General features: G+C 39.2%; 1 protein-coding gene across 5 annotated transcripts in view; it reads left to right on the plus strand.

Moving 5' to 3' along the window:
- fhod3b (formin homology 2 domain containing 3b) overlaps nucleotides 1–14,578 on the plus strand; it is a 93,323-nt gene that overhangs the window by 54,187 nt on the left and 24,558 nt on the right. For all 5 annotated transcript variants that reach the window (XM_058646671.1, XM_058646669.1, XM_058646670.1 and 2 more), the window contains exon 6: nucleotides 8,349–8,443. In XM_058646671.1, the coding sequence (XP_058502654.1) occupies nucleotides 8,349–8,443 (95 nt within the window). The remainder of the gene's footprint in view (nucleotides 1–8,348; nucleotides 8,444–14,578) is intronic.

Here is a 14,578-nt window from a genome sequence, read left to right on the forward strand (position 1 = left end):
AGGCTTAATCAGCATTGTGTAAACTCATTTGACAATGATTTAAATGTAAGGGACATTTGTTTATATTTCAAAATGTGTCTGTGGGGTGCAATGAATAAATATCGATCTTATACAAAGAGTCAAAAGTCACACGTGCACACCAGTCTGACAGCTTTCTACGAACAGATTCCCAGCCTCAGCTCTCTGGGACTTTGTCATCATTGTAAATGGTCGCCCCTGATCTCTCTGCAATCTTCACATCTCACTTGTTTCCTCGTCCTCATTTTTTTTTGTCTATTCCTCAAGCCCTGGAGGTGTCTGAGGCCAGTTAGTGCTCCCTCGGTGATGTGGGTATTATCTGTGTCTGCCTGACTGGGCTCTGTCTCAGCTGTCTGGGCCCCTCACATGACTTGTAGGGCTTCCAGACCAGGACTTAGGCCCCTGGAGGCCTTTTATGTTGGACCCAGGGAAAAACCTTGTATGCCTTTATCACCCTGTCAGTGAGAATCGGTATATGTGATACACGTGTAAGCCTTTTTGTGAACATCTCTGTGGTTCTAGCAGAACAGGGAGGTGGAAGAATTAATAACGGGGTCTTTCCTGAATCATTTGTTCCACTTGTGTTTACAGTGCACACCCTAACAAAGGTAACAACTGTGTCTAAAAAATAAAATGCAAGCAGCTGAGAGAAGGCAGATTATAGACAAACCAATTACAGTCGACTTGAAGCAATTATTCGTCGCTTTGAAATGTTCACTGTTGACATTCCTCACCCAAAGCTATGTTTTCACCTACACCTTGTCTGTTTGCACTCTGTGAAGGTCGTGCCATTTCTGTCTGCACACCGTTGTTTACAAAACACTGACCATGTCTGAGCCCGAGTAGAATCAAATTAGTTTTCCATCTGTAGGAATTTAGAGAAGCAGCCTTTTTTTTCTCTCTCTCTCTCTGAATAGTTTTTGGAAAAACACATTCTTAAACTTAAATTTAAATAGTTAGGGGTCCGAGCGCACAGAGTGCAAGTGAAGGAGTTATTAAGTTATTATAATGTTTAAATCATCTAATCACATGCTGTGCTAACACGTGCTCTATAACCTATACCTTTGAATGTATAGCTTCCACACAAAATGGGAGTTGTGTTGTCCAAAAGCCACGTCCATTTTTCAATTTGTGCTTGTATATCTCATCCCTTCTCTCCCTCTCTTCTGCCCCCATTTTGAGAGCTCGTATTTTTAATGACACCACTCTTCTGATGCCACAAGTTGCAGCTGCTTGACTCGTTGGTTTCCAGAGGGAGCTGCTCTGAGGAGACAAGGAGGAGAAAGCTGCAAATGCACCTGAAACACAAGAACCTCTTTTTTCTGTGTCTCTTTGAGTGAGTGTCAGCGCAGCAGCATAAATCTTTGTCCGTGTCAGATTTAGAATCATCAGTGCAGATCATCCAGTGACACATCTGTGCAGCTGTTGATCACAGTGCCAAGTGTGTGTGTGCATGTCAAAAGAAATCGAGAGCGCTGATCATTTTACTCACATAGCCGCCTCGTGTAGTTGGAGGAGTTGAATCTGTGAGACTGTTTGACCTCAAGTGTTAATGACCCACAGATAATTAGTCAAATTACAAAAGCAGTCAGACTATGGATTGCATATGTTTTGATAAAGGTGATCTCAAGAAGCTAATGCCCCTGTTAATCAGATGTAATGTACTGTATATCATTCTAAATTCAAATCTTTGCTGATATACAGTACTTTTGCATATTACAGTTAAAAACCTGACCGAGGTTCTTCAGACGTTTGAGGGTAAGTGAAATCTCCCGTTGCTGGTTTGACCATTTTTTTACTGAGCGTTAAGTGAAAACCCAGACACACTTGGGTTAACAACAGCCATGTTGGAAGCCCCTGTTGGAAACAGTGTGTATTGTGTTGTCTGGCTGTGTTATTGGTCGTCTGTTCTAGAGGGGGGAGACCTTTTCTGGGGTCTATCGTCTGGATAAACATTTCCATTCCTTCTGGGATGGGCCCCGGCTGAGAGGTTTTGTGGAAATGCATTAATGCACACACACATTGGTTAATATAGGCTTACTTGTTTTTTTTGTTTGCATGATCATACGAGAGTAATGCTTTGGAAGAGATGAGGGAATACTCTGGTAAGTCCAGGATGAAGGAAATTTGAGAGGGAAAACTCAGGAACTGCTGACACACATATTGTATGTGTACAAAGTCCTCTGTTTGTAGTGCGCAGGAGATCTCGAGGAATGGCCCTCTCGTACCAATAGAAACTTGAACTCCTGCTTTATAATGAGATCCCATGGGAACACGTGCATGTTTTCCACCCAATCTGAGTGAGCCGCCGCTCCTGCTGCTCATTTGTGCAAAACTTTTCAATCTAAAAAACACTTATACTTTCATTAAAACACATTCATTTTACATATGTTGCTCTTTAAATGGCTCATTTGTTCACATTTATGTGTTAATGTGCTGGTCATGATCCAAAGTGCACTCGAGAGGTCTTTTGGTTAGATTTTTTTTTAATAATAATAATAATAATAATAAACATACCAGTTATTAACCCTATATGCCAACACCTTACCACAAATAAATATTGAATATCAGGTTCCATTCTTGTGAAAAAGTCGGAGACTTTTCTCTGACAGGAATGACATCACTTGGTCAGGGGAAATGAGCACTGCACGTGAACCACAGCCCACAACACATCAACTCTCTTCCCTCCTCTGGCAACGTTCCTTCTCGCCTTCAGCATAGATTCTGTTTAATGAAATGACCAGCGTTCAAATTAAATGACAACTTCAGAGTTGTACGACAGTCCCTCAACAGAAAAAAACTGTTGTGTTGTGTGTTTCTCAGACCCCCATAGACCTTCAGCTCCCTGTGACATGAGCAGACAGCTTGCATCTGAACCCAATTCAACCTCACCTGTCTGGCCTATTTTCTCTCCCCCTCCCTTTACCTTCCCCCCTTTTATCGAGAAGTTTTCAACCCTTGCGAAACCCACTGGCAGTGGAATTACAACCCTGTCCTGGAGCCTGTTTTACTGTAACCATATTCAGTATACAAGCCAATTATGTTATAAGAATGTTTTATTTGGTTCATTTCCGCAGACTCTTTTTGTGTCGTCTCTGACCTTGCTGTCTTAGACACATAAACTATAATTTGGGGGAAAAAAACATATTTCGCAGTAATGTAGTAGGCAGGCGGATTGTGGACTGAAATCCTCAGCATTTGAGTGGGTTTTACAGCTGATTCCTGTGAGCTGAGTGTTTTTTGGGCTTGGATTCAGAGTAAGTTTGGCCTGAACCAGAGCGAATCACACCACTACTCTCACAAGAGCAGTAGGAATTTACCGCAGCTCATCTTTCACTTCGCTGTGCGAGTGGGCTGCTGTCATGCAGTAGCTTTTCTCAAAAGTCTTCCCCACTTGGATAAGGATGGGAAAAGTTCCTTGTCCTAAAATGTTTAGAGAACAGTACACATTGTAGTCTACTCAGCTGTCCACATTGCTCATTGCTGCAGTGGTTAATCGGCTCTGCAATGTCTGTGGGGTTTGCTTTGCCAAAAACTGAGTAGAGACACCCTTGCCTTACTTCATGCTATTGTTTCATTAGATATGTTTGTTTGTCTTTAGGGGATTTGTTTGTGCTAAGGTCTACTGTAAGCTGTGTCAAATGCTGGCAGACATGTACCGAGGTCTGAAAATGGATGCATACCCCTGATGTTTTATAGTATGGGGCCTAATATAGGTCTGGCAGTTGATTTGGAGACTGGAATTGGTCTTGCAGAGGCAGTTAGTCTGGCTCTAATGATCTGGGTGATTAGCTGAATAATAAATGGAACATAGCCTATGAACATGCCTTATCCAGTTCATATACACCAGGAGGTGTTTTATTAGCCCGAATTGTTAAGTCGACTTTATGGGAGACAAACTAGATCAGAAGCCAGCTCAATGAGTGGATACCGTCATGAAGCAAATACGGCCATAGCTCTTGGGACGGCACTGACTGTGGTTCCATCTGTTCTTTGGTCAAGAATGAAGCATCTCAGCTGCAAGCATTAGGGATTTTTAAAATGGGTACATTCATGTAGCAATCACCATGAGATTTTATACAAACCCACAGATTCAAATGTTTATATGTGTAATGTGGTTAATGTGGCAGTGAAATATTTTTAAGTTAAAATGTGTGTCAAATGGCTTTATATTCTGTCAGCTGTCACTGGTCTGTAAGTGTCTCTTAGTCTCAGAGGTCTTTAAGAAAATTCAAGGAGAAACATTTTAAATGTCCTAATTTTGTGCAGCCTTGTAAATCACTGACTCTCCTGCATCAAGGTCCATAGACAGAATCAGCCGTTTTACATTCTGCACATTCTGAGTTGTTGCACTGTTTTTCTCTGTCAGTAACTTCACTGGTCTTATTTTGTGACCTCTGTGTTTTTGAAATCTTTCATTCAGATTTACCTCACTCAGAGTTATCGCTCACTCACTCACTGACTCGTCCTCTGCCGCTTTTATCCTCCGCATGAGGGTCGCAGGGGGCGCTGGTGCCAATTCCAGCTGACATAGGGTGAAATGCGGGGTCACACCCTGGACAGATCGCCAGTCCATCACAGGGCCACACAGAGACAAACAACCATCCACTCTCACACTCATACCTATGGTCAATTTAGAGTGTCCAGTTTACCGGGGGAGGCCGGAGAACCCACGCTAAAAACTGTCTAACAATAAGATATCATAAGATGTCATAGATCTAATTGGGTGTAGATATATTTAGGTGAAGTGGACAAAAAATATTAAAAAATGAGTGTGTACAGTGTCTCAGCTTGGTCTAGAAAAAAAGTTTCATAAGTTTAATGAAAGTATTCCTGAATTTAACTGACGAGTCATTATCAATAATGACCAGCAGTAAAGAGAACATGAGATGTTGTCAGGTCAGTTGTCAGTGTTGTTTGTCCCTCACTGCAGAATCCAGTGTGAGCTCATGAAATTCAAATAGTTAACTGTAATTATTGTTACGTAGCAGAACAAGAATTTACATTAAAAGTATTTGCCAGACTTTGCAGAAAAAACTCCTTCAACTGCACTTTTGGCCTCTATCCCACAGTCCTGGTAAAATAAATGTTGCTTGCTGACAGACAGGGTCGCTGACCCAGTTTTGATGAATTCCAAAATGTAAATGAAACCAAAGGGGCAGAGTGGTCAGAGGGAGGCGAGGGTAGCAGAATGGTTGAAGGCACGCTGTTGAGTTTCTTACATCTTCACAGATAAGGTCGTACTTTCTTTTTTTTTTCAGCCCTTTTCTTTTAATATCCGTGTATGAGTCAGCTGGCGTGTGTCGCTGCTGCCACCCAGACGTCAGAGTGCTTCTCACCTCGGGCCGTGGTCAGGGAGCAGCCCTTCCTGCACATTCCTGGAGCTGTGGAAGATAATTGCTGCGGTTTATGAGAGGGAGAGGCCCCGAGGAAACACTTCCACCAGAACTCAGTCGCTTGCATTTGTGCTTCTGTGAGTTGTGATTCAGACCCCAGGACACGGTCTGCCTCCACACTCACTGGGTCTGTGGTCCACTTCTACAGCCTCATTCAAAATCTCTATTTACTCATAAAGCAAATAAAAGTATTGAAAGAAGTGGAGTGTGAGCGTCCTACACAGACGCCAGACTGCTCATTGAACACTTCCAGGTTTCTTTTTAGCGACATTTTCCTTCCTCGGATATGCTCTACCATAATGGCCTACATTTATATTCTAATCACAGGCGGCTCATTGTACTCCAGTGTCTCATTACTTGACATACATGCAAAGCAATGTCGCAATGTTATTGTTGTCCTCTGTGTGAGGTATTGTGGAGCTGCTTGTGATTACTGGAATGGAGGCCCACATGGTTAGCCTCAGATCAGTGCTTGAACTGGAAGGAGTCCTGAACAGACTCAGCGCTCACATGCTCGCCTTATTAACCGTCCTCCAACGTGACAATGGTGATTGTCTCCTGTGAAGTTTCCAAACAAAGCCCAGGTTCTGGACGTACAGTCTCAGCTCAGCACAAAGGCACAAGGATTAGGATGGACGCCATAGTTTCACGTTTGGCCACACTTCAAACACCTGGACTGCAACATGCGAGGAACTGCTCATTTTTCGCAGCAGTTTCATGACTAATTTAATCACAAGTGTGTGGAAATCAGTTCCATTTGCAGTTCACAGGAGTGATTGCTGTGGGAGTAATTAGATGTTTCCTTCAAATGGTTTCTGACCAGACTCTGAAGGTTGCAGTTTCCCATAATGAAAGGTAATTTTATTATTTTTTTTAGAAAAACAGTTACGGTATCGTTTTACTTTTCACAGGGTAACTGCAGTCCATGTGGTTTCCGCTCCTTAGAGGTGAAATGGACATGAGTGGCAGCTGGCATTGAATAATTCCATGAAGCGGCAGTTTTAATGAATCTGAGAGAAAATGCAATGATATTGTGGTTTCTGACATGGTTCGCAAATGTTTTAATATCATATCATTTCTCTATCTTAACTGCTCACTGAATCAAATGCACATATGATATAGACATTCATCCTGAATTTATTTTACTTGGCTTCAGGCTGAAAAGCCGCCCCCTTCAACTTTTGTGAGAGTATCTCAGTAATGTCTTACAATAACATGTCAGAATGATCCAAAAGTCATTTCATTTCATTATGTGGTTGACTTTTGGGAACAATCGCTTACATCTGATCTGTCAACAACTCAACATTCATGTTGTGAAATGACACTTTTTAAAAGTCTCATTAAAGCCGCCTATCTTTTCTCAGCCCTGTTTTCAATAGACATTCCTCAAAACCTCATTGCACAAGGGCAGATACTGTACACAGGTGCAGCCAAGAGATAAAAGACTGTGATGATATTGCAGGTCAGACATCTACTACCAGTTTGAAAGGAAACATGTAGCCTCGTACTCATGCGGCAGAAGTCACAGCTGTTTGTGTATGAGTGTAAATCGTTGTTTTTAGAAATTCCAGTGAGCATTTTGTTTGTAAACCACATACAACAGGAGTCCACTCTGGACCCCATTCACCAGCTGTACTACGTCATGCTGTTACTGCTGTCACTCGTCCGTCAGCACCTGTCCTACACAAAAGCATGGGAGTCACTGGTCAGTGGTGACACTCTGGCCTTACGCTGGATGAAGAGGTTAATCATGTTGTCGTAAACACACGCCGGTGTGAATGCTGAGACACACGGCTCTGAGCGCTAAGCGGGAGAATTCTCTGGCCTGTCACAGTAATTAATCCATGATTGATAAAAGATGAACTGCAGTAGTGAACCATTAGCACACTCTCTCTCTCACACACACACACACACACATACACATATGCTTCCACACATGCACCATACTCACACAGCAGCTGCACCTGGGAATTTTGGCTTATTCTCAGCATATTCACAATTTTCATGCCCCACTAGAGTAGAGGAGGGGAAATATAAGATAGAAGCAAGAGCCTCTCATCACGGCATGTCAAAATATCCTGTTCTAAATAGGACTGGACAGTACTTCTTTTTTTTGTTTGTTTTAAACAAAAAAGTGTAAAATCCTGGATTTTCCCACTTCACAAATGAGGGGCTCACCCTTCATTTGAAGAAAATAGGAATTAAGAATCCAGCACGTCTTCCAAAACTGTTTCACTTTCAGTGTGTTCACATGTTTTTATATTTCAGCCCCCCCCCCCCCCATGTCAGCTTTTGTATTGCTTGAAGTCGCAATGAGTTCAAGCTGAGCTCATCCCGTTACTGTGGTGTTCTGTGTTGGATGAATTAACTCCTTATGTGTGCATGGCCACTGACAGTTTTTAGACCAAAAAAAGGGGGGAAAGGGGAGGAGGGTGACTTTTGTTTTTTCCCTTTCTTGTCCAGCCGTGTTTGTCTCCCTCCCCCATATCTACCTTCTATAACAGAAATCCTATACTTTTACTGCCCCTCACACTGACTGCCCCCCCCCACCCCAACTGAGATCCCTCTTATGTTCTTATTTTTGTATCCTTTTACCAAAGCAACTCATGTCAGTTTCCAGGGAAGCTTTCTGCTCCAACATATACCCCCAGTTGAATCCTCTGGTTTTTAAGGATGATGTGTCTCTGAATGTACAGATAACTCTATTCATAAACATGACAACACGGATCATAACTGTTCCACAATCGTTCTAAAACTAAAAGTATGGTAAAGTTTCATCTACCTGGTGTAGCAAGGGTTTCCACTGAGGTTTATGGTTTTTAAAGCACAAATTCATGCAGACGAGATGAAAACTAACAGCTGGAATAACAGATTATTAAACAGACTTCGTTTTTTTCCCCCCTTTCTCTCTCCTCTCTGTGTTTTTATGTCCAGCTCTCGGTCAGATAATGCTTTACGTGGATGGGATGAATGGCCTCATATCTCACAATGAAACGGTCCAGTGGCTTTACACTCTGGTCGGATCCAAGGTAAAGACAATGAACGTTAATTTTCACTAGCTCTCTGTTTCAGCCATATAGATGCTCCTTACAGTTCCTCTGCTTCCCCGACTGGACATTAAAAATACCCATATTATTCTTTACTCTGAAATCTCTTCACTCACTGTTGCTTTGTAAACATCTCCTGTCACTGCGGTCTTCAGCCCTCTAATGGCCTGACTACATGTCAGGCCATTTGTTACATATCATTTGTTTGTGCACATATTGACATAATATTTGTCTATCTATGTTGTATATGGCACATTCCTAGTAGGAATATATTCATTTTGACCACTGATTACAATTTTAATATTGAGTGCCTGCTGCTGTAAGGAATAGTGAGAACCTAGAGTTTTCACTAGGAATGGTGTGCCAAGACTTTTATAAGACTTTCGAGTAACCATGGCAACAAAAATCGTGAAAAACTGTGAAAAAAAATTCCACATACACATGAATGGGAAACGGAGAAAAACCAAGCCCGCTTTGGAGCATCAAAATTTGACCAAAATATCATAGTTTAGTATGTCTTCCAAAATGTGACAAAAAATTTCATAGTTTAGTATGTCGTCCAAAATGTCATGAGTCGACAAGCCCCATTGGCCTAGAGGACAGCACCATGGCCTCCCAGACCAAGGATTGTGAGTTCAAGTCCCACCTGAGGTGTACTTCCATGGGGCATTCCACTGTATGTGACAGAAAAGTCATAGCATCTGGTCCAAAATTTGACAAAAATGTCATAGTTTGGTATGTCGTCCAAAATTTTACAAAAATGTCATAGTTTAGTATGTCGTCCGAAATGTGACAAAAATGTCATAGTTTAGTATGTTGTCCGAAATGTGACAAAAATGTCATAGTTTAGTATGTCGTCCAAAAACTCACAAAAATGTCATAGTTTAGTATGTCGTCCAAAATGTGACAAAAATGTCATAGTGTAGTATGTCATTCAAAATTTTACAAAAATGTCATAGTTTAGTATGTCGTCCAAAATCTGACGAAAATGTCATAGTTTAGTATGTCGTCCAAAAACTCACAAAAATGTCATAGTTTAGTATGTTGTCCAAAAAAATCACAAAAATGTCATAGTTTAGTATGTCGTCCAAAATGTTACAAAAATGTCATAGTTTAGTATGTCGTCCGAAATGTGACAAAAATGTCATAGTTTAGTATGTTGTCCGAAATGTGACAAAAATGTCATAGTTTAGTATGTCGTCCAAAAACTCACAAAAATGTCATAGTTTAGTATGTCGTCCAAAAGGTGACAAAAATGTCATAGTGTAGTATGTCATTCAAAATTTTACAAAAATGTCATAGTTTAGTATGTCGTCCAAAATCTGACGAAAATGTCATAGTTTAGTATGTCGTCCAAAATGTGACAAAATGTCATTGTTTAGTATGTCGTCCAAAATCGGACGAAAATGTCATACTATAGCATGTCGTCCAAAATCAGTCAAAAAAGTCATACTATAGCATGTCGTCCAAAATCAGTCAAAAAAGTCATAGTATAGCATGTTGTCCAAAATCAGTCAAAAAGTCATAGTATAGCATGTCGTCCAAAATCAGTCAAAAAAGTCATAGTATTACATGTCGTCCAAAATCAGTCAAAAAAGTCATAGTATAGTATGTCATCCAAAATCAGTCAAAAAAAGTCATAGTATAGTATGTCGTCCAAAATCGGTCGAAAAAGTCATACTATAGCATGTCGTCCAAAATCGGTCGAAAAAGTCATACTATAGTATGTCGTCCAAAAACTCACAAAAATGTCATAGTTTAGTATGTTGTCCAAAAAAATCACAAAAATGTCATAGCTTAGTATGTCGTCCAAAATGTTACAAAAATGTCATAGTTTAGTATGTCGTCCGAAATGTGACAAAAATGTCATAGTTTAGTATGTTGTCCGAAATGTGACAAAAATGTCATAGTTTAGTATGTCGTCCAAAAGGTGACAAAAATGTCATAGTGTAGTATGTCATTCAAAATTTTACAAAAATGTCATAGTTTAGTATGTCGTCCAAAATCTGACGAAAATGTCATAGTTTAGTATGTCGTCCAAAATGTGACAAAATGTCATTGTTTAGTATGTCGTCCAAAATCGGACGAAAATGTCATACTATAGCATGTCGTCCAAATTTTGACAAAACAGTCATACTATAGCATGTCATCCAAAATTTGACAAAAAAGTCATACTATAGCACGTCGTCCAAAATTTTACAAAAAACTCATATTATAGCATGTCGTCCAAAATTTGACAAAAAACTCATATTATAGCATGTCGTCCAAATTTTACAAAAAAGTCATACTATAGCATGTCGTCCAAATTTTGACAAAACAGTCATACTATAGCATGTCATCCAAAATTTGACAAAAAAGTCATACTATAGCATGTCATCCAAAATTTGACAAAAAAGTCATACTATAGCATGTCGTCCAAATTTTGACAAAAAAGTCATACTATAGCATGTCGTCCATAAATTGACAAAAAAGTCATACTATAGCACGTCGTCCAAAATTTTACAAAAAACTCATACTATAGCATGTCATCCAAAATTTGACAAAAAACTCATATTATAGCATGTCGTCCAAATTTTGACAAAAAAGTCATACTAGAGTATGTCGTCCAAAATTTTACAAAAAAATCATACTATAGCATGTCCTTGTTTGACAGTTTTTAGTAAACTCCTACACATCCTATATCAAAATGTGTGGTTTGATCGAGAATGGCTGGCTTTAACTCTTCTAAGCTTTTGAGCAACCATGGCGATAAAAATTGCAAAAATACTGCGAATAATTTCCGCATACACACACAGCTTAAGAGTCAGTCTCTTTTAAAGGGTGATTCCACCAAAATACCACTTTGTCTAAATACTTCAAGTTTTAAAGGTTCAATCCGCCCAAATGTTACTCCTTCACCAGCACAAGTCCTGCACCCGAGAACATCGGCAGCAATAACAGCAGGCACGCTCAAAATTTCACCGCAGAATTTTCTAGTTCATTAATGCTGATGAGTTTGTCATCTTTTTAATGATGTTGATTTTTACACACTGCCAGCATTTGGTAGTAATTTAATTTTACAGTATGTTCTGCTGATGTCAGTGTCAAAACAATGCTCTTATCAAAGTTCCCCATGCTGTTTAGTCAGGAAAAGCTTCGCTAAGACAGTTCTGCATAATCTCATTCAGTATGTGGACTGTTTAAGAGCTAGCTGAAAAAAGTATATAAGTACTATAGCATGTCGTCAGAAATTTGACAAAAAAGTCATAGGTTAGTATGTCATCCAAATTTTGACAAAAAAGTCATACTATAGCATCTCGTCCAAAGTTTTACAAAAAACTCATACTATAGCATGTCGTCCAAAGTTTTACAAAAAACTCATACTATAGCATGTCGTCCAAAATTTGACAAAAAGTCATAGTATAGTATGTCATCCAAAATCAGTCAAAAAAAGTCATAGTATAGTATGTCGTCCAAAATCAGTCAAAAAATCATAGTATAGTATGTCGTCCAAAGTTAGTCAAAAAAGTCATAGTATAGTATGTCGTCCAAAATCGGTCAAAAGAATCATATGATAGCATGTTGTCCAAAAACAGTTGAAAAAGTCATATTGTAGCATGTCGTCCAAAATCAGTCAAAAAAGTCATAGTATAGCATGTTGTCCAAAATCAGTCAACAAGTCATAGTATAGCATGTCGTCCAAAATCGGTCAAAAAGTCATACTATAGCATGTCGTCCAAAATCGGTCAAAAAGTCATAGTATAGCATGTCGTCCAAAATCAGTCAAAAAAGTCATAGTATTACATGTCGTCCAAAATCAGTCAAAAAAGTCATAGTATAGTATGTCATCCAAAATCAGTCAAAAAAAGTCATAGTATAGTATGTCGTCCAAAATCGGTCGAAAAAGTCATACTATAGCATGTCGTCCAAAATCGGTCGAAAAAGTCATACTATAGCATGTCGTCCAAAATCGGTCAAAACCCCATAGTATAGCATGTCATCCGATACAACCCAAAAAAGTCATACTATAGCATGTCGTCCGAAATCAGTCAAAACAGTCATACTATAGCATAATTTATACTATAGCAACAATTTGACAAAAAAGTCATAGTATAGCATGTCGTCCAAAATCAGTGAAAAAGGTCATAGTATAGCATGTCGTCCAAATTCTGACAAAAAGGTCATAGTATAGCATGTCGTCCAAAATCGGTCGAAAAATCATACTATAGTATGTCGTCCAAAATCGGTCAAAAAGTCATACTATAGTATGTCATCCAAAATCGGTCAAAAAGTCATAGTATAGTATGTCGTCCAAAATCGGTCAGAAAAGTCATAGTATAGAATGTCGTCCAAAAAAGTCATAGTATTGTATGTCGTCTGAAGTTACACCAATTCATCTCAGGCTTGCAAAGTAGTTGTTCCAACCAGTGCTTGAACCCGGGTCTTTTGCTTCAGAGGCAAGAGTACTAACCACTAGACCAACCTTGTGGACACATACTGTAGTATGTTGTCCTAAATGACAGCAAAACCCCATAGTATAGCATGTCATCCGATACAACCCAAAAAAGTCATACTATAGCATGTCGTCCAAAATCGGTCGAAAAGTCATACTATAGCATGTTGTCCAAAATCAGTTGAAAAAGTCATACTGTAGCATGTTGTCCAAAATCTGACAAAAAGGTCCTAGTATAGCATGTCGTCCAAAATCGGTCAAAAAAAGTCATAGTATAGTATGTCGTCCAAAATTGGTCGAAAAAGTCATACTATAGCATGTCGTCCAAAATCAGTCAAAAAAAGTCATAGTATAGTATGTCGTCCAAAATCAGTCAAAAAATCATAGTATAGTATGTTGTCCAAAGTTAGTCAAAAAAGTCATAGTATAGTATGTCGTCCAAAATCGGTCAAAAGAATCATATGATAGCATGTTGTCCAAAAACAGTTGAAAAAGTCATATTGTAGCATGTCGTCCAAAATCAGTCAAAAAAGTCATAGTATAGCATGTTGTCCAAAATCAGTCAACAAGTCATAGTATAGCATGTCGTCCAAAATCGGTCAAAAGTCATACTATAGCATGTCGTCCAAAATCGGTCAAAAAGTCATAGTATAGCATGTCGTCCAAAATCAGTCAAAAAAGTCATAGTATTACATGTCGTCCAAAATCAGTCAAAAAAGTCATAGTATAGTATGTCATCCAAAATCAGTCAAAAAAAGTCATAGTATAGTATGTCGTCCAAAATCGGTCGAAAAAGTCATACTATAGCATGTCGTCCAAAATCGGTCGAAAAAGTCATACTATAGCATGTCGTCCAAAATCGGTCAAAAAGTCATAGTAAAGCATGTCGTCCAAAATCAGTCAAAAAAGTCATAGTATAGTATGTCATCCAAAATCAGTCAAAAAAAGTCATAGTATAGTATGTCGTCCAAAATCGGTCGAAAAAGTCATACTATAGCATGTCGTCCAAAATCAGTCGAAAAAGTCATACTATAGTATGTCGTCCAAAATCGGTCAAAACCCCATAGTATAGCATGTCATCCGATACAACCCAAAAAATTCATACTATAGCATGTCGTCCGAAATCAGTCAAAACAGTCATACTATAGCATAATTTATACTATAGCAACAATTTGACAAAAAAGTCATAGTATAGCATGTCGTCCAAAATCAGTGAAAAAGGTCATAGTATAGCATGTCGTCCAAATTCTGACAAAAAGGTCATAGTATAGCATGTCGTCCAAAATCGGTCGAAAAATCATACTATAGTATGTCTTCCAAAATCGGTCAAAAAGTCATAGTATAGTATGTCGTCCAAAATCGGTCAGAAAAGTCATAGTATAGAATGTCGTCCAAAAAAGTCATAGTATTGTATGTCGTCTGAAGTTACACCAATTCATCTCAGGCTTGCAAAGTAGTTGTTCCAACCAGTGCTTGAACCCGGGTCTTTTGCTTCAGAGGCAAGAGTACTAACCACTAGACCAACCTTGTGGACACATACTGTAGTATGTTGTCCTAAATGACAGCAAAACCCCATAGTATAGCATGTCATCCGATACAACCCAAAAAAGTCATACTATAGCATGTTGTCCAAAATCGGTCGAAAAGTCATACTATAGCATGTTGTCCAAAATCGGTTGAAAAAG

This window comes from Solea solea, chromosome 13 (genome assembly GCF_958295425.1).
Source record: "Solea solea chromosome 13, fSolSol10.1, whole genome shotgun sequence".
NCBI lineage: Eukaryota > Metazoa > Chordata > Actinopteri > Pleuronectiformes > Soleidae > Solea > Solea solea.